The sequence below is a fragment of the Saccopteryx bilineata genome, chromosome 6, assembly GCF_036850765.1.
Source record: "Saccopteryx bilineata isolate mSacBil1 chromosome 6, mSacBil1_pri_phased_curated, whole genome shotgun sequence".
In the NCBI taxonomy this organism is placed as follows: domain Eukaryota; kingdom Metazoa; phylum Chordata; class Mammalia; order Chiroptera; family Emballonuridae; genus Saccopteryx; species Saccopteryx bilineata.
In genome coordinates, this window is record NC_089495.1 from 46,628,152 (window position 1) to 46,648,877 (window position 20,726).

The window sequence follows — 20,726 nt, forward strand, 5'->3', positions numbered from 1 at the left end:
TTTAGAAAAAAAAAAAAAATAAGAACAATATTTAGTTCAGTAGATAGAGCATTAGCCCAGCATGCAGACGTCCTGGGTTCAATCCCCAGTTACGGCACACATGAGAAGCAACCATTCACTTATCTTCCCTCCCTCTCTCATTTCTCTCTCTCTCTTCCCCTCTCACAGCTAGTGGCTCGATTGGTTTGAGCATTGGCCCCAGGCACTGAAAATAGCTCAGCTGATTTGAGCACTGGCCTCAGATGGGGATGGGGGTGGGGGGCTGCCAGGTAGATCCCAGATGGGGTGCATGCAGGAGTCTGTCTATCTCCCCTCTCCTCTCACTTAAAATAAATTATGAACAATAAAGTGGCAATAGACATAGAGTTATCAATTGAATCTAAAAAAACAAAATAAATGAACAAGCAGAACAGAAACAGACTCAGATAAAGAGAACATTTTGATGGCTGCCAAATGGGAGGGGTTTTGGGGAGAAAGGGTGAAAATGGTGAATGGATTAAGAAGTACAAAGTGGTAGTTACAGAATAGTCACAGGGATGCGAAGTACAAAATAGGAATATAGTGAATAATATTCTAATAATTAGGTATGGTGTCAGATGGATACGAGATTTATTGGGATGATCACTTAGTAAGTTATATAATGTTCAATTAGTGGGTTGTACACCTGAAACTAATATAATACTGTATGTTAACAGTAATTGAAAAATAAATGTGTAAAAAAATTCTCACAGTAAATACTGTGACTCATTCTACAGATCAGTTTCTTATAACTCCATTGATATAAAGTGACTCAACAATTCAAGCACACTATCAAAATAAATATAAAAATTTGAGATTTTATTAAATAACTCCACAGAGGGCAAACATGAATGTGGTACCCCTGTATAACTTTCTAAAGGTCTGGTTGACGTAACTCAAGACACAGTTGTTAGAATATAGAGAAAGGAAATATGAAAATGAGGTTCATGGAAAGAATAAGGTATATGTGTGACAGATGAGAAGAAAAGGAGTTTTGGGGTTATAAATTCCTGAACATTTTAAATACATTTCTTTGTCTAATTTTCTATGAAAAAAATCCACAACTTTCATCAATCTCAAAAACAACAACAAAAACACCCCTGATAACAAGATAAAAAAATATTAAAAAGAAACCAATTAGCCTGACCAGGCGGTAGCATAGTGGATAGAGCGTTGAACTGGGACGCGGAGGACCCAAGTTTGAGACCTGGAGGTCACCAGCTTGAGTGCAGGCTCATCTGGTCTTAGCAAAGCTCACCAGCTTGGACCCAAGGTCGCTGGCTCGAGCAAGGGGTTACTCGGTCTGCTGAAGGCTCACGGTCAAGGCACATATGAGAAAGCAATCAATGAACAACTAAGGTGTCACAATGAAAAACTGATGAACTCTCTCCGTTCCTGTCTGTCTGTCCCTATCTATTCCTCTTTCTGACTCTGTCTCTGAAAAAAAAGAAACCAATTAATGCTCCTTCCCTTTATGTAATGCTCTATAAATACACCCTGCTTCCCTCGATCTGCTTTTGTTTCATAAGGAGTGATAGTGAGTGTGACACTTAACATCCTAGTGAATACTTAAGAGTATAAGTTATATTAGGTCACCTACTAAGTGCAGAGATTGGGGTTTAACAATTACTGGAAATGTGGCAGGGGAAAGGCAGATGTGACATTCTTCTTAAAACAAAAACAAAAGAAACATGACACTTAAGGTCACTTTACCCTCCCTCAGGAATGGTTGGCATTTCTGAAATTACAGTGCCTGGATTTGCCTTAGGTAATGTGGACTCTTTAAGATTCTCCTAAAAAATTCTGGATCTAACTCTGAGATAAGATAGGAAGATTACAGTCCTATATGACCCATTATGACCCAAAAACGTTGTTTCTAGTAGCACCTGAAGTATATATACTTTGCTGTACTTTTCACTCACTGTAACATTTTCTAAAATGTTACTCTAGTGACTTCAGATTATATTTCATTGAATGTTTGATTAAATTTCATTTCCAACAGAAAAAGTCTCTAAAGGTGTCTTAGAATACCATTGACAAACTGTTAAGAGTGTATCACTTACTTCGTTAACTGCCTTATCGAGCAAGTAAAACTCTTGGAAACACATACTGGCACTGGGACATCCTGATCCCAGATTCCTTTCCCTTAGGACAAAGTAGCCTGCAGTTCTCAGTTATGTGAGGAAAACACTTTAACTGAAACCACCTATTGCCCCAATACCTAGTCCTTGCTACTAGTATTATAGTATTTAAGTCCTTTTATAGTATATTTTGTAGTACATATGCTCACTTTTATATCTAATATTTTCTTCATTTAACCTTGCCTCTTCTCTCACACTAAAACTCACCTGAGCCTTAACACTGGTAATAACTTCATCATGGTACACCACATGGTAGATGTAGCCAAATTTGTTAAACCGTATGTTTGCACACTTTTTATATTATAAATACTGCGATTAAGGCTTTCTGCATAGCTTTTAGAAAAATATTGTTTACAAATGTGTGCACACTTACATGTACACACACACCCAAACAATATGCCTACCTGCATATGTGCAAACATGGAATAGATAATACCACCTAATTGGAAAACGCAAATATTTTATTAACACTTTCAGTCCCAAAGGGAGCATGGATTTCTCATTCAATTAAAAATGTATACCCATTGTTACAGATGAGCTAGTACACACACACATGGGAGGAAAGCACTCCTTTAAGGATACATTGTAACATAAACCTGAGAAAAGTAATCAAGTAGTTATAGCTCGTTCTGTATCTAGAGAAATGATTCTCTGCACATGAACAGGGACTCTAACTACAAAACTATACTTGATTTCAAGTTAGGGATTTAAAAAAATAAAGTAAAATACAATTCTATCAAAAGCAAAAGAAAAATGTTTTAAGGAAAGGTTCTTGGTTTACTAAAGGTACCTTCAAACACACATATGCCTAAATACCTGTATTAAAAACACATTTCTATTTCCATGCATATAATAATTCAAGGAGTCATACTACCCAACTCCAAGAAACACATATGCAGTGTACAATTCACGAAGAAACTGAAAATGTAAAGGATAGGTAACTTGGTATAAATCACCAATATTATTAGTAGCAGTAGGAGCAGCAGCATTAATAGCTTACTTTATTGAGTGCATACTATGTGTAGAAACACAAATATTAATTTTTACAAAATCCCCTATAAAGCAGTATTATTATCTCAATTAAGAGATGAGAAAGGCCCTGGCCGGTGGCTCAGCGGTAGAGCATCGGCCTAGCGTGCGGAGGACCCGGGTTCGATTCCCGGCCAGGGCACACAGGAGAAGCGCCCATTTGCTTCTCCACCCCTCCGCCGCGCTTTCCTCTCTGTCTCTCTCTTCCCCTCCCGCAGCCGAGGCTCCATTGGAGCAAAGATGGCCCGGGCGCTGGGGATGGCTCTGTGGCCTCTGCCCCAGGCGCTAGAGTGGCTCTGGTCGCAACATGGCGACGCCCAGGATGGGCAGAGCGTCGCCCCTGGTGGGCGTGCCGGGTGGATCCTGGTTGGGCGCATGCGGGAGTCTGTCTGACTGTCTCTCCCTGTTTCCAGCTTCAGAAAAATGAAAAAAAAAAAAAAAAAAGAGATGAGAAAGGCTCAGAGAGGTGTAAAGTCACACAGCGAGGATTCTACCTCAGAGACTGAATTCTGTATCATAGGGACTGTATTAGACTACCTCACTTCAGCTTAGCTACATTGTCTCTATTGAGATATCTTCATTCAACTTTCCTCCTAGGCCCAAAGTAGATGCTTTGCAACATTCTCATGCAGTTACTTTCCAAACTGACCCAAGCTTCAAATCAGGAGTATTTCTACATGTCTATCAATGATTAACCTACTAAAATCTGGGTAATGATAAGTCTCTGGTTAGTGAAATAAATCTTTAAAACTCAAAAGAGGTTTAGTGTCTAAAGAACTAAGTTTAAAAGTCTTGTCCAATCCTGGCCGGTTAGCTCATCGGTAGAGCGTCAGCTGGCGTGTGGAAGTCCAGGGTTCAATTCCTGGTCAGGGCACACAGGAGAAGGGCTTATCTGCTTCTCCACCCTTCCCTCTCTCCTTCTTCTCTTTCTCTCTCTTCCTGTCCCATGGCCAAGGCTCTGTTGGAGCAAAGTTGACCCGGGCACTGAGGATGGCACCATGACTTCTGCCTCAGGTGCTAGAATGGCTCCAGATGCGATGAAACAATGCCCCAGATGGGCAGAGCATCACCCCCTGGTCAGGCGCATGCGGGAGTCTGTCTGACTACCTCCCCGCTTCTAACTTCAGAAAAATACAAAAATAAAATCAAATAATAAATAAAATAAAATGCTGTATTTGGAAAAATACAAAAAAAAAAAAAATATATGTATATATATAAAAAATAAAATAAAATGCTTGTTTAAAACTATCCAAAAGCCAGTCTGGCTATCAAATAGTTTTGCCTAGTGACAGTCATGTCATAATAAGCCAAATTTCTGACAGCCCTAAGGGTTTTATGTCCTTCGGAGTAGATAAAATATTCTGAAGTGAAGAGCTATAAAATACATAAAGTTTACCTCCAGACTTCACCATCATGCCATACCAAGCAATCATATACAGGGCCAGGATCACTATATTTTTTTTCAAAAGAATTTAGCAATTCCACTTGACTTTGAAGCTCCTCCTTGATTAGTTTATTTGCCTGATCAATTAAAACATAAATTAATATTAGTACAATTGGTACTCTTGAAAAGTTATATTAACATATAACCAAAGAGATAGTGTGACCCAACAATAAAATTTCACCATGGAAAAACGTAGGAAAATTCTCATTTTATATCCATGCATCTTATAGTTCAATTTTATGGTACAAGTATCACTTAATATATTAAATCTTTTAAAAATAATACTTCTTTTACTCAATCTCTCATTCAGATGCTCACTTCTCCCACTTTGAAAAAGACATTATATATATATATATGTCAGTATTATTTAACCAAAACATGGCACATACATGTAATCAATACAACTCATTTCCAAAAGTTATTCTAAAATTGACATAAAATAGGTTATCAACTTCTAGATTTTTATATCAGGACCATTTCCATTTAAAACCTGTTTCTTAAAATAAATAAATTAATTTCAAATAAATAAAAACCATGAACTGTCTTACCTCTTTTAGGATATGCTAAATTAAATACAAACTATATTCATGACCATGTACCTATAATCTGCTATTTAACCATTTTGATCTACAAAAATGAGAATTTTATATACTTCAACTTAAGTATTTTTAACTATATCCTATATTAGACTGCTCCACATTCACCTGAATAGTCCTAGTGAATAAAAAATGAATTTTCACATGTTCCAAAAATCTTAAGCTATACTTTGTTTTTAATTATGCAACATATTGAACATTTACTTCTCCTTAAAGGAAAAAGGCAATTATATACACGTTTGGTATACAATAAAATAAAATGAAATATTAAATCTAGCTCTTCTTTTATAAAGTTAGTCATATATATATATAGCACCTGAAATACTACATTTAATACGCCCAAAAAAGATGCTGAATCAGGACAAATAGTGATCTAACAGAAAGTTATGTAGCTGTTAAGGAAAGGATGCTGTTCACAAATTAAGTAAATACAAATGAAATGTGTATATAGATCTATATAGGCCAGGGGTCCTCAACCCTAGTTGCATGTTAATTAAAGTTCATGAGGAGCTTCAAAAATGTGTGCCTCCCTGCAAGGTTCTGATTTACTGCCTCTCTAGGGCAGAAGCACTGGCAGTTTGAAAGCTCTTCATATGACTCAAATATGCAGCCAGGGTTGAACCACTGATATGATTCAATCTTTGATTAAGAATAGGTCCATGCATGCCTTAAAAGAAAAATTCAGAAGGATAAACACAGAGTTGTTACCATCCCTGGAGGGTGGCATCGTGGGGGCTTCCGCTAACTACTTTACACGCCTAGGTTGTCCAAAAGTTTCCACAACTAGTAAATCTTATCTACATAATAAATCAATACATTACTTTTTAAAATAAATTGAGTTAAAAAATTTATTGGCTCTTTAAGGCTGTAGAATAATGGGAACTGTTACACACTTTTTGTGGGGACGTGAATTGGTATGACTCTTTATGACTGCCCCCTTGCAAAAAAGCATGCACAAGAATGCTCAGCATAGTATTTTTCACAATAGCCAGAAACTGAAAACAAAGAAAATATCAATCTGCAGAATGGATATATGAACTGTGGTGCATCCATCGAAAAGCAAGGAAAATGAACTACTTCAATACCCCAAATACGGATGAACCTCACAAACACACTGAATGTGTAGTAGCTGCTACGCATAAAAGAATACACACTGTATGGTTCCATTTTACAAAATTCAAAATAGACAAAAGCATTCAATAGTTTTAGAAGTTAGGAGGGTAGTGACCTTTAGGGAGGAACAAGGGAGCAATAACGAGGAAGAAGCATCAGAGGATGCTGCTAATATGGCAGCATTCACTTTGTGATAATTCATAATTACACATTTATAATTTAAGCACTTTTACATGTTATGATATGTTCAATATTAAGTTTTAAAAATTAACACATTTGTGAATTGATTTCAGATAAATAATAAAGGAAAAATTAGTGAAACTAACAATTTAAAATTTGTGTGAATAAACGAGTCTATTAATAATTCCCCAAGAACTCTATGATACATGGCCCCTTGGTAATGTTTAAAGAAAAATGATGAAGCACCAACTTGAGAAGGGCAGTTGTTGGCAACATCAAATTCTTCCTGTTTTCTACAAGCTTCTGCCAAGGCCACTCTGTGTACAGGGTCCCAGATTTTTTCCTTCCGTTCTTTCTGCAAAGACAGAAAAATTACCTCACAATGAAGTTGACAAATATTCAAGTAAACATAAAGAGTCACTTATATATGAACCTATTAGTTATCAGTTGTGATACTTCATGATTGTCATACAGAGGCTAAAAACAATCATTTATAATCAAGCTGATAAGGCAATGAATTGACTATTAAAACTGATTATTTTCACTTACTGCACTTCTAGGTTTCAAAAGAACAAGTTTACCAAAGCACACCCAAATGTATTTTTATACATCATTTGCCTCAATTTAAACCCTTCAAAGCGTAAGTAATACTATATCAGCTAACTGAATTCCCAGTCATTTAAAAGAAAAGACTGTATTCTGAGACCGTACAGAAATGAGAAATGCCTCTAGTGCCGCCACAGGACAGGAGTGGGACTGCAGCTGCACTGGGACGGACATGCAGGCTTCCTCAATTTCCTCTCACTAGCTATCTCTTCTTGATCCTCTTTACCTTGGTAAGCTTCTTTGTTATTGAAATTGTTCTTAGCTTGATCTCCACTGTCTTTAACTCGAATGTCTCAAAAAAGAAAAATCCTTTCCTTATAAAATAAATTTGACTCAATTAAGGTGACGAGGGGGTCAGCTTTAACTTTATATTTGCATGCTAATCTGTACCTTATCAACATATTTATTAAATTTAATACAGTGCATAAAAATACTATGCTATATATGTGTTTTTCAGCCTGAAATTTAAAATAAAATAGTACCCATTAAAAGTCATGTGCATTATTTTTTTGTAATAATGACTGGAATCTGACTAATAAGCAAAGGTTATTACACATGTAATATAACTTTTTATGGTTTATACACCCCTAGAGAAGCCAAGGATATTATGATTAGATAAAAGGGCCCACAGGACTTACCCTTCAGGCTCATTTTCAAGGGTTACATCTCATTTTACAGTCGAAACCCTGAATCTGTCTGCATCAGCAACTAGTGTCATAGCGATCTTCTAACATGGCACTGTCAAATTCAAGAACCGCTAGCCACATGTTGCCATTTAAACTGAAATTCTAAAATATTACCGCAATTAAAATTTCAGTTCTCTAGTCATACTAGTCACATTTCAAGTTCACAAGAGTAACTTGTGGCTAGTGACTACTGTAATGGATAGATACTGAACATTGTGAACATTATCACCTATCACTGAATGGTCTACTGAATAGTGCTGCTTTAAAGCAGGCTCCTTATCACTCTATTTACAACTCTACTTCTCTAATGACAGATGTGTTTCCTATATTGCAGCTGCCTTATGTTTGAGTAACTGTTTCTTTAATATTGAATAATAACTAACTGGGATCAAGACTAAACAGTAAGAAAAATGGCACAAATTATAAAAGCTATAAAATCTGAACCTTAAATCAACTGTTTTTATCCTTTTTGAGGTTAAAAAATAGTCCTTCAAAAAATCTAGTGAAAGCTATATACCATTTCCTTGAAAAACACAAATATCCAGTTTTTATTTTTCTTTTTAAAGTGACAGGAGTGGAAATAGTGAGACAGACTCCTGCATGCACCCTGACTGAGATCCACCTAGCAATGCAGGGTTGATGTTCGAGTACCAAACTATTTTTAGGGCCTGAAGCTGATATGCTTCAGTGCCAGGGGCCATGCTTGAACCAATCAAGTCACTGACTGCAGAAGAAGAGGGAGAGAAGGGGGAGGGAAAGGGGGGGAAGTAGATGGTCATTTCTCCTATGTGCCCTGACCTGGAACCGAACCCAGGACATCTATACACCGGGCCAACTTCTATCCACTGACACCGGCAGTGGATAGAAGATTTGAATATAATTTCAGTGTATCCACATACGCCTGTATTCAAGATTATAAACTATGACTTTAAATAGGTAACATTCCATTGAACAGAATTTTTCTTTAAGCAGTCACTGTTTGAAAGACTCCCATCAACTAAAATAATTAAGAGTTAGTAAAATTTTATGATTTTTTTTCCTTCAGTGGAATAAAATTTGAAAAAGAAGTGAGTGATAGTAGATTGAATATTACCTGTATCCTTTCCTTGAGAGCCTTTGGATAGAAGTCATAGCCATTTTTTATGCCAACATGATATCTGCCTGAAGGATTTGTCCAACTCGCAGGAATCTACAGAAAAAAAAAAAATTATTGATTCACTAAAAAAAAAAAGTAAATTATTGATTCACTAAATGCTTCTCAATTCAATGATTCACTACTGGAGAAAAAGGTATTTCATTCGGATGAGCAGCTCACATACCAGAGAACTATTTTTAATATTCAAAGGTGCCACTAATATCTCTCTGGATCCTTTCACCTCAACCATAAATAAGATGGTTCAACTAGAATATCTTTCATTTGCACAATGCTTCATAGTTTACAAAGTGCTTACAATATACGCAATCTCATTAAACCTCTAAGATCTTTAGTTCTCAAGCATCAATGACACCCCACCTCTTCCTTCACCATCTTACTGCCCATCAACTAATGGGGAGGCGAAGTATTGACAGAACTTCTTACCCTTAGATTTCTCATTAATAACAGAACTTCACTGGGCTCTAGGATACAACAGGGATAATGTCTAGAAGTCAAATTGGAGCTCTTTGAGTTCATAAAAAAAAATTCAGTAAAATCATTTTAATTATATAAGTCAAATTGGAGCTCTTTGAGTTCATAAAAAAAGTTCAGTAAAATCATTTTAATTATATATAATATTTTATAATTTTCAACTATCTAAAAGTATTTAAAAATAACAAAGCTTTTAATTAATGGAATGATGTAAATAATATACCTAGTTACAAATGGAGAAAGCAAAGAAGCAAAAGAAATTAAATTGCTTGCTCAAATAACAGGAAGGTGGAATAGAAAGCTGGAATCAGGTTCCATCATGGAAACCAAAAAATTCAGTGTAAAGGATACATGATTTAACATCAGATAAACCTGGCTATGAATCTAAACTCTACTAACTAGATGGGACCCACAAGCTTCTAGTTCCTCATGTGTAAAAAGAAGACCCCTACCTTATGATTCTCATGAGTAAAAAAACACACTGAACATCAACCAATGTGAAATGTCAATTTAAAAAAATGTGGAGGTTCATATTCTTTGTAATCCCAGGATCTGTAGTCATTAAAAACAGCTCGTAAGTGTGTATAATTAATGAGGTTGAATTATCAACCACTCAGAGTTGGTTCACTCCTCGATTCTCATTTATGCAAACATCTTTAACCAACTCATCTGTATGTCCCTCATCAAATTATTCCCCAGGTAGGAAAGTTGAATGAAATTTTCTCACACCTAAATAGAGGAAAAACAATCATTCACAAAAATTCAACGATCTACTGACTTTTTAAAAGCCTGCATATCAGGGAACTGGCTGGTTTGCTCAGTGGTAAAGTGTGGGCCTGGCGTGTGGATGTTCTGGGTTCGATTCCTAGTCAGGGCACACAGGAGAAGCACCCATCTGCTTCTTCACCCATTCCCTTCTCCTTTCTCTCTATCTCTCACTTCTCTTCCTGCAGCCAAGGCTCCACTGGCAAAAAGTTGGCCCAGGAGCTGAGTATAGCTCCATGGCATCCTCCTCAGGTGCTAGAATGGCTCCAGTTGCAACAGAGCAATGCCCCAGATGGGCAGAGCATTGCCCTATGCCAGGTGGATCCTGGTCAGACACATGTGGGAGTCTTTCTATCTGGCTCCTTGCTTCTCACTTCAGAAAAATACAAAAAAAAAAAAAAAAAAAAGCCTGCATATCAGTAATAGTTTCTGTCTGGAGAATGCAATTTCAACTATGTTGCCACACTAAGTAGCACTTTTCATTCAAAACTTAATCAATCATCTTTAGAGAATAGGGATTCTTAACTCACATGTTCTTGCAACAGCCCATGACATAATAAAAATAATAAAATGTTGCAACAACAAAAAATGTTAAGTAGTTACTAGTTGGCAAATTCAAAGAATATTTAATCACAGACAAGCCACCACACAGGTGGCTTTGTAACCCTAGGCTAGGCAATCTCTTTTACAAAAAGCCTTGAACTATCAAAGGATTTAATGGAATAACTAATTAAAAGAACTAGGCAAAATAAATAGGTGTTAAGACATTTAATCACAATTACCAGTATATAGTACAATAAAAAGAATCTGAGAGACATAACTTATATTTAATTATAAGTAAGACCAAAATCTGCAGTGTCTATGTAACCAGATAGTTTACTTTTCAAAACACTACTATATATTTTCTTCATAGAATACTTAGCTATAAAAATTAAACTAAAAAAAAAAAATTCAGAAAATAAATCATGGTTCTGTTACCTAACCTTCACCAAGTTGGAATCAGGCTTTCTTTATGAGGGAATTATGTCATTTTACCTATTTGAGCATTCTTTACAGATAAAGATATTTTCAGTTTCTTTAAGAATCAAAACTTTATATTATGACCATTTTAAGTTGATATCTTTAAAATGGCTTTAATTACATAGTAACTACAATGTTAAGACTGTCACATGAGAAACAGAATCTTTTTAATTACACATTTCACCCATTCCCTGAATCTTTAAAGATGCCTAATAAATTGAACATTTCCTTAACAAGCCAGGTGTCATCTTTACCGGAATGTTCCATGCAGTAAAGTTGGGCTTCAACATATGAATTTTGGGGGCACACAAACATTCAGTCACAACACATGAATAAGTAAGCAAAATATTAATAATGCCTGCTGTCTGCCTTTGGTAGGTAGACTGTAAGATGACCCATGCCCTCCTACAGTCCTCCACGCTTAGTGAAGGCAGGACCTGTGAATATCACTCCTGTGATTATGTTAGGGTAAGTAATATGGCAAAGGTGATGGATATTGCACGTACAATTTCAGTCCCTAACCAGGTGACTGAGTAAAGCAAAAAGAAAATTATTAGCCTGTGGATGTGACCTAATAAGGTGAGCTCTCTAAAAAAGACAGGCCATCTCTGAGGTCAAAGAAATTCTTCTGCTGGCCTTCAATAAGCAAGCTGTCAGAACAAAATAAATTGTGCCAACATCCATGTGAACCTAGAAGAGGAGCCCCAGATGAGACCACCAACCAATACCGGATTGTAGTCTTGTGAGACCCTGAGTAGAGAGCCACAGACAGCCAGGCGTGCATTTCCCACCAAGGGAAACGGTGAGATAATAAATGTAGAAGATAGGCGATTTTAAGCTGGTAAATTTTTGTTACTTTGTTGCATAGCACAGAAAACTAATCCACTGCCACAACAAACTTATCCTGTAGATGATGCCTAAACACAATTATGATAGATGCTAAAAGATGGAAAGAGTTAAATATATATAGTTCTTTACACATAGAAATAACCACAAATTTATTTTCCAAACTAAGTTTGCTAACTGGTTTAAAAGATGAATACTCAATCATAATCAAAATCTTGCCATCTACCATACTCATTAGCTACTATATAATGAACTGTTCTAAGTTTTTCTAATTATATTTCATGTTAGTTTTCTATCAAGGACAAGGAATACGACAAAGCTAATCACATAAGATCATAATTTTCACAGCCCAAATATTTCATGTTTAAGTTCCTAGAACGGACAGGAAAAGATGAAGGCAAAACTGACATTTGGTCATTTTTCCCCATCTTTCTAATCAAAACTGAATTAAAACTTCTAGAATTTGGTAACCACACTGAAAATAAAAACAACAAACAACCAAATTCTAAGCCTGGTAACAAACAACAAAACGATGACCTCTCTCTAAGATGGCCCCTAACAACCCCCACCTCCTGGTATTCATGCCCCTGTAAAATCCCCTCCCATTAAGTATGTGCCGAATTTAACGGCCTACTTCTAATGAAAAAAACATGGCAAAGTGATAGGATGTCACTTCCAAGATTAAGAACATGGTAGAATTAATGAGATGCCACTTCCAAGATTAGGTTATAAAAAGATCATGGCCTCCATCTTGGGCACTCTCCCTGGATTGCTCTCCCAGGGGGAAGACAGCTGCATGCTGCGAAGCAGCCCTGTGGACAGGTCTTAGTAGTAATGGACCAACGCCTGCCAACAACCAGTTGAGTGAGCTTGAAAACAGACTCCCCTTCCCCACCCAAGTTGAGTCCTGAAATGAAACCACAGCCCTGGCGACAGCAAGCTCAGAAGGTAGCTTGAAGAAGCACTCAACTCTCTCCGATTTCCTGACTCATAGAAACGGTGAGATAATAAATGTTTACTGTTTTAAACTATGATGCTTTAGAGTAATTTGTTATACAGCAATAGCTAACTAATACCATACTATCAAATGTAAGCTAAAAACATTAGATGATTTGAGATGACAATACAAAAAAAAAATCAATAAAAAGATAAAAGCTCCAACCTTAAGCACTCTTCCTGAAAGGCCAATAATTTCACCATCTTTTGGCTCTACTATTGTAGCAGTATTCACATCACCACTTCCTGTTGTGTCAATGATATCAACAATTTTTGGTTTTCCATCAGATGTAATCTAAAAATTAAAGAGAATTAAAATGAGTTATAGGTTAAATTATTTATCCTTAAAAGGAAGCAATGCTAATCCACATGTGTGTATGTGTACACGTATGTTCACATATATAAAACATCCTATAAATCTGGATTTGCTATAAAGAGAACTGAATTGTTTTAAGCCAAAAGCCTGAACAATCCTACAAAGAAAATTTAGTTATGGAAAACACACAGAATCCTTCAAGTGGTTTTATTTATTCAGTTAACAATTATTTACTGAGCATTTACCATAGGCCACACTGTTTTAAGTGTTGGGAATACAGTAATGATCAATACACAAAAATCCCAGACCTCACAGATCTTATGTTATACACAGTCAAGAAACAAATATGTGAAAAATGTAACATGTCAGATGGTGATAATTACTATGAAGAAAATTAAGCAAGGAAAGGAGAAAGGAGGGATGGGGCTTTTGATTTTAATCAGGATGGTCAAAAGAGGTCTCACTGAAGAGCAAACACTCAAGAAAAGATTTGAAGAAGGTGAGCTTGGGGCTGGATAAGTCCAAAACTTTCGGGGAAAAATGTTTAATAACATTTCATTACTGGATGCCACAGTAACACTCAAACTTCATGTAGGTCCAAATTCAAACTTAACACTGACACTTGTCTCTCTCCAGGCTTTGCCATCATCAATACACACCCAGTTCCTCAAGTCAGAAACTTAAAGTCCTTCTCTGACTCTTTAGTGTCAAATCTGTCACAAATTCTCTTCACAAAAATATAGTTCAAATCCATCTTCTTTTAATTTTCACTACCAATACCCTCCACCACCATCCTCTCTTGCCTACATAATATGACCACAATGTCTCCCAGGGTCCATTCTTGGCATCCACAAAAATATACAGCAAAATAAACTCGATTATAACAGACCTCCACTTACACGCTGCTATGGATTCACCGAGTGCTCAGTAAAAAAAGCCTTTGCCAGATCTGATGCCTGCCACTCCCAGTCACTCATGACTCGAACCATATTGGCCTTTCAATTCCTGGAATGTTCCAATCTTTTTTCCTGCCTCACAACTATTTACATAGGGTCCTTCTGCTTGGAATTCTCTCTCCCTTCCATCTTTCGCAGGAATTTCTATCTTAGTTGTGTACTACAATGTCACCCCTTCAGAAAGATCTCCCTGTGACTTCAAGTAGCCACTATCCTATACCTAACTATTCATTCTACTTTACCTTGTTTCCTTCACAGAACTTAACTCAATATGCAGTTATACGGTTAGGTGACTCCTCTATTTCTGCTATTAGAAGACAAACTCCATAGGGCTGGCACTATGTCTATTTTATTCGCCAAACCTATCAGTGCATAGTAGGTACTCCATACATATTTAACTACTGAATGATCTGACACTACTCAGAATTACAACTGATTCTTCTAAGGTCTCGTTTCTTGGACAGCCCACCACCTTTCATTCGTGCCGTGCTGACGACTACAGGTAACAGTAATACTGTATTTTCCATACTGTTTTTGTGGAAAATTCATTCTGGGATCTTCCTGGACTACAGAATCTGTAAGCATTCAACATACATGTACTGAGTTACCAGCAGAAACCATGTACAGACACAAAGAAGACTGAAAAAATGACGCCTACTCTCAAGAAAGAAACAAGAATACATATATTAAAAAATGCCAAGTGTGACAAGAGCACAAGACCCTTGGGACTCCTTATCCAATTGGGGAATCAACTCTTTAAAATATAGCTTAATGTCCCTTTCTGTGATCTGCCCCCCTCCCCCCATAACACCAACTGCGGTGTCCTGAAAGCTTTGTAGTTAATAGTACCTGAGAGGAGGGCAGGAGGACAGGGAAAGTCATTGTATGGCCGAAACAAGGCACACCTTTTTTTTTTTCACTGTAAGACAAAGTAAGGGGGTAGCTGGTAGACTCCAAATCTCATTACAGTCGTGTTGCCACTGGACAACCAGAGGCCACCAGCTTGTCAGGGGGGCACATCTCTGATTGTTTAATGTATGGTAATTCTTAATCTGGATGTTTATTCCTTGGGGGCTGTCTATTCAAGTATTTTAATAGCACTAAAAACCACAAATCACCTATCTTTCTCAGTCAATGAATAAACAATTTAAGTGACTTGAGATTAAGTAATCATGAGATCTCTAACATGTCAGACACAGATCCCTCTCATTAGAAACCTCATTCTCACTATGTGAGCAAAGAAGAAAGCAGAATAGGATTTAGTGGCTTATTTGCTATCTACTATTGACACAGCTTTACTTACTAGTATCTCTCTTATTAAAATTTTCTTATATTATATATGCAATTTTCTATCCATGTACCTTTTGAGGGGGCTGACAGGCAGAGAAACAAGAAGAAAAATGAGAAGCATAAACTCGTAGTTGCATCACTTTAGTTGTTCACTGATTGCTCTCTTACGTGCCTTGACAGGAGAGGGGGCGGTGGGCTCAAGCCAGTGACCTTGGGATCATTTTGATGATCCTGCGCTCAAGCTGGTGACCCCCTTGCTCAAGCTGGCGAGCCTGCACTCAAGCCAGCGACCTTGAGCTTTCAAACCTGGGTGCTAAGCGTCCCAGGTCAATGCTCTATCCACTGCACCACCACTGGTCAGGCACTATTCATGTACTTTTTGCTTCACCATGAGGTAAAAGCAACCGCTGCATTGAGGATAAGAATACGAAAGAGAGCCCTGGCCGGATAGCTCATTTGGTTAGAGCTTCACTCCAAAGCACAGAGGTTGCTGGTTTGATCTCCAGTCAGGGCACATCCAGAAACAGACCAATGTTTCTGTCTCTCTTTCTGCTTTTCTCTCTCTCTCTCTCTCTAAAATCAATAAATAAAATTAAAAAAAAATACAAAAGAGAGACTTTAGAGTTAGGAAGGTTTTTAAAAAGGCAAGCCAGTTGAGAATTGTGCAGTGAAGCTCTGGGAGAAGGAGACTGAACTGCTAACATTAGAACTACACTCCTAATCTTTCAGGGGAGCGAGGCGTCACAGGGGAAGGTGGAAGTAAAGGCATGGACAGTTATCAGGAGTAGAGCCAAGGGAACTGACCTCATGAATTGGGATGGGAGACTGAGAAATGCTTATTGGGCCATCATGCTGGCTAGACAACATATAAATTGTCCAAAGGTTTCCCCAAAGGTCAGGAATCTACTGGTACTCTGTATCTCCACTGAAACACTTGTGGCAGAGAAGCTGGTGAGGGTTGAGAGCCATCCATTAAACATTTGTAGAAGACCAAAACAAGGGGGGGATGGGAATTAGCAAATTATCCTAAACAAAACAACATGAATGTTTAAGTATTTACTTGAAATTTCAGGGAAGATACTGAAAATTTTATTTTTATTTATTTTTAAAAATTTTTAAAAAATATTATTTATTTATTCATTTTAGAGAGGAGAGGGAGGGAGAGACAGAGAGAGAGAGAGAGAGAGGAGAGACAGAGAGAGAGAAGTGGGGGAGGAGCTGGAAGCATCAACTCCCATATCTGCCTTGACTAGGCAAGCCCAGGGTTTTGAACCGGCAACCTCAGCATTTCCAGGTCGACGCTTCATCCACTGCGCCACCACAGGTCAGGCTGAAAATTTTATTTTTAAAAAAGGGATAATAGTTTTTAAACAAATATTATTAAATGAATATTATTCTGAAAACCAAATGAATGAACAAAACAGTCTTTGCTTTAAGAAAGTTTACTATCCAGTTAGGAAAACGTGATTAAAGAGATAACTGCAATGTAGGACAATGAGTAACAAAGGTCAAGACAATCTACGAAAGCATTTAAGAACACAAAACCAAGTTTGGGGGAATCAGGAAAGGTTAACTGAAAAAGAGGTAATAAAAATAACAGGGCACCCAATATTGATAACCAATTATATATAATGATTTTTAATTATTGTACTTTATTTCAGTGAATGTAAAAACAGAAAGACTTTTATAGGAGTACTTGTAACCTCTTTCCCCAAACCATTTTATCTCCATGATGAAATTATGTACATTTTATACATATACACATTTTCCCAGTCAGTAAAAATAGTTAATGTTACACATTTCATACAGAATAAAACTGGATATGATTTCAAATAATTTTAAGTTAACCAGCAAAAAGTTATATAAACAATGCTAAAACCAAACATCTTAAGTGCTATAGGGGTATTTGAACAAACTGTTATGAGAGCAAAGGGGGACAAAAATTAGCCTTACTCATCCTTGAATACATGGCCGACACACAAACATTAAATAAGTCAGTAGATATGTATTTCAAAAGGTAATGGGATCAAGATCCAGTTGGATTTTAAAGGATTAAGCAGGAGTTTACAGGTGATTGCAGAAGGCTTGCAGGCAGATTAAACGCCACATGCAAAGGCATGTGTTGGAGAGGACCTGAAACATTTGGGCGAATAAAAAAGAGTGAAATATTCAAGGTGGGAGCACAGGGTAAATGGTGGTGTGGATACAGACAGAAAAAATGGTGAGATGAGAACTGAGGCTACACAAGGAGGGGAATTGAACGGTGAAAGCCTGCACACAGTTCAAATTTTGGAATTTTTATGCAAAGACAATTAGGATGTCTAAACAGTTTGTTTTATATTAGACCAAAGTTAATGAAATATATTTTTCTAAAGGAAAATAACTTTGGCAATGTGACGGATGGACCACCGTAAAGCAACACTGGTGGCAGGAGGATACACTGGCTATTGCATATTTATTTCCAGGTGGCGCAGTGGATAGAGCATAGGCCTGGAACGCTGAGGTCCCAGATTGGAAACCACAAGGTAGCCAGCTTGAGCACAGGGAAGCGCTGGCTTGAACACAGGATCATTGACATGATCCCAAGGTTGCTAGCTTGAGCAAGGGGTCACTGGCTTGACTGGAGCCCCCAGTCAAGGCACATACAAGAAGCAATCAATGAACAACTAAGGTGAAGCAATTCCGAGTTAATTCTTTTCACTGCCCCTGCCCTCTCTATAAATCAATCAATCAATCCAGGTCTAGTTCACGTCCCATCTCTTATTCATGAAGCCCGATTAGTCCAATTCTCACTGGTCCTCTGTTCAATCTCTGCAACAGAGTCTGTAGGACTACATCATTTTTTTAACATATTAGGCACCTACCAGGTGTCCAAATCTTTGCTGAGGAAAGATATAATAATTTATGTAATTATCACTCTTCTTGTGCAGTCACCTTCCAACAAGCCCACACAACTGTCACAAAAGAGAAATTAGCCCAAAACAGTTAACCAAAGAACAAGAAAGCCCACTTGTGCCTCCAGACCTCTGCTCAAACCCCGCTGGCTTTCCAAATGTCTAATTTGGGTTCTTCCTCCTCTATTTCGCTCTTTCCTTCCTTTTCACTTCTATCCACTTTCTTGTCTTAATGAGGTACACATAGATCTACAAAATAAATTTGTTAAAGGCAAAAATTTAAAAGAACTTAAAAAGTCATTATATTTGCAAGCCTCCTTACTGAATCTCTTTTTTTTTTCTTCCATTTTTCTGAAGCTGGAAACAGAGAGACAGTCAGACTCCCACATGCGCCCGACCGGGATCCACCCGGCACGCCCACCATGGGGCGACGCTCTGCCCACCAGGGGGCGATGCTCTGCCCATCCTGGGCGTCACCATGTTGCGACCAGAGCCACTCTAGCGCCTGAGGCAGAGGCCACAGAGCCATCCCCAGCGCCCGGGCCATCTTTGCTCCAATGGAGCCTTGGCTGCGGGAGGGGAAGAGAGAGACAGAGAGGAAGGAGGGGGGGAGGGGTGGAGAAGCAAATGGGCGCTTCTCCTGTATGCCCTGGCCGGGAATCGAACCCGGGTCCTCCGCACGCGAGGCCGATGCTCTACCGCTGAGCCAACCGGCTGAATATCTTTTAACTAGCCATGACTAGGTAAATGTCTGAGTTGCAAGTTGTTAGAAAAGTTATGTTTTCATTTTACTTCAATATTTTATTTCTTGAGCATTTGTGATTATATGCAAATAATGCATATTTATCTTTCAGATAGTTGGGTGATTTGAGACATGGGATAAACTTTAAAAGAGTATCCTTGCTTATAAAAAATCAGTGTTTCATGGAGGTTACATAACATGTTATTAAACAATGAATGAATTAACAATGAGATCAAGAAAGAAATCAAAAGTTACCTAGAAACAAATGAAAATGAACACACAACAACCCAAACATGTATGGAACACAGCCAAAGCATCTCTGACAGTGAAGTTCATAGCATTACGGGCCTACCTTAAGAAGCAAGAAAAATCTCAAATAAACATCTGTTACACCCAAAAGAATTAGAAAAAAACAAAGCCCAGAGAAAGTAGGAGGAAGAACATAATAAAGATAACAGCAGAAATAATATATAGAGAGAAAAAAAAAAAGAATATAAATGATCAGTTAAACCAAGAGCTGGTTCTTTGAAAAGATAAACAAGACTGATGAACCTTTAACCAGACTCATCATGAAAAATGAGAGAGGACCCAAATAAATAAAATCAGAAATGAAAAGTAACAACTGACATCAAAGAAATACAAAGGATCATAAGAAAATACAGACAGTCCCTTGGTTACAAACAAGATAAGTTCTGTAGGTTTGCTCTTGAATTTGTATGTAAGTTGGAACAGGTACATTTATCTATTAAATGCAACTTAGATGTTTGTCTTAATATAGTACTGGTTTTTCCCTTCCTGTCATATAAATACTTAAACATTTTCAAACACACATACCTATCTTGTTCAAAACTAGGGGAGTGCCTGTACTACAAACAATTATATGTCAACAAATTGGACAACTTAACCAAAAAATTCCTAAAACATACAATCTTCCAAAATTGAATAAGAATGAATCAGAAAATCTTGATAATAAAACCTAATGAAATCAAAGCAATAATCAAAACTGCCAGCAAACAAAACTACTGGACTAGATAGCTTCACAGGTAAATTTTACCAGAGTCAAAGAACCATCACCTGTCCTTCTTAAACCATTCCAAAAAATTCAAGAGGAGTGAAGACTTCTAAGCTCTTTTACAAGGCCAGCGTTATTCTAATTCCAAAACCACAAACAGATGTTACAAAGAAAGAAACTTATAGGTTAGTATATCTGATTAACATAGATGCTAAAATCTTGAACAAAATATTAGCAACTGTATCCAGCAATACATTACAAAGATCATATACCATAATCAAGTGGGATTTATTCCAGGAATGCAGTAGTGGTACATTATTAGCAAAACAATATGTGTGACACCCTTTATAAACAAAATGAAGGATAAAAATCACATGATCATATTAACAGATGCAAAAAAAAAAAAGCATTTGATAAGATACAGCACCCATTTATGTTAAAAATTCTCA

The 20,726-nt window shown here is 37.2% G+C and overlaps 1 protein-coding gene across 4 annotated transcripts in view; it reads right to left on the minus strand.

Annotated features, from left to right (window-relative positions):
- TPP2 (tripeptidyl peptidase 2) overlaps positions 1-20,726 on the minus strand; it is a 90,315-nt gene that overhangs the window by 64,777 nt on the left and 4,812 nt on the right. For all 4 annotated transcript variants that reach the window (XM_066235328.1, XM_066235329.1, XM_066235327.1 and 1 more), the window contains exons 2-5: positions 13,234-13,362; positions 8,907-9,002; positions 6,772-6,876; positions 4,585-4,709 (exon numbers count right to left, since the gene is read on the minus strand). In XM_066235328.1, coding sequence (XP_066091425.1) covers positions 4,585-4,709; positions 6,772-6,876; positions 8,907-9,002; positions 13,234-13,362 — 455 coding nt within the window. The remainder of the gene's footprint in view (positions 1-4,584; positions 4,710-6,771; positions 6,877-8,906; positions 9,003-13,233; positions 13,363-20,726) is intronic.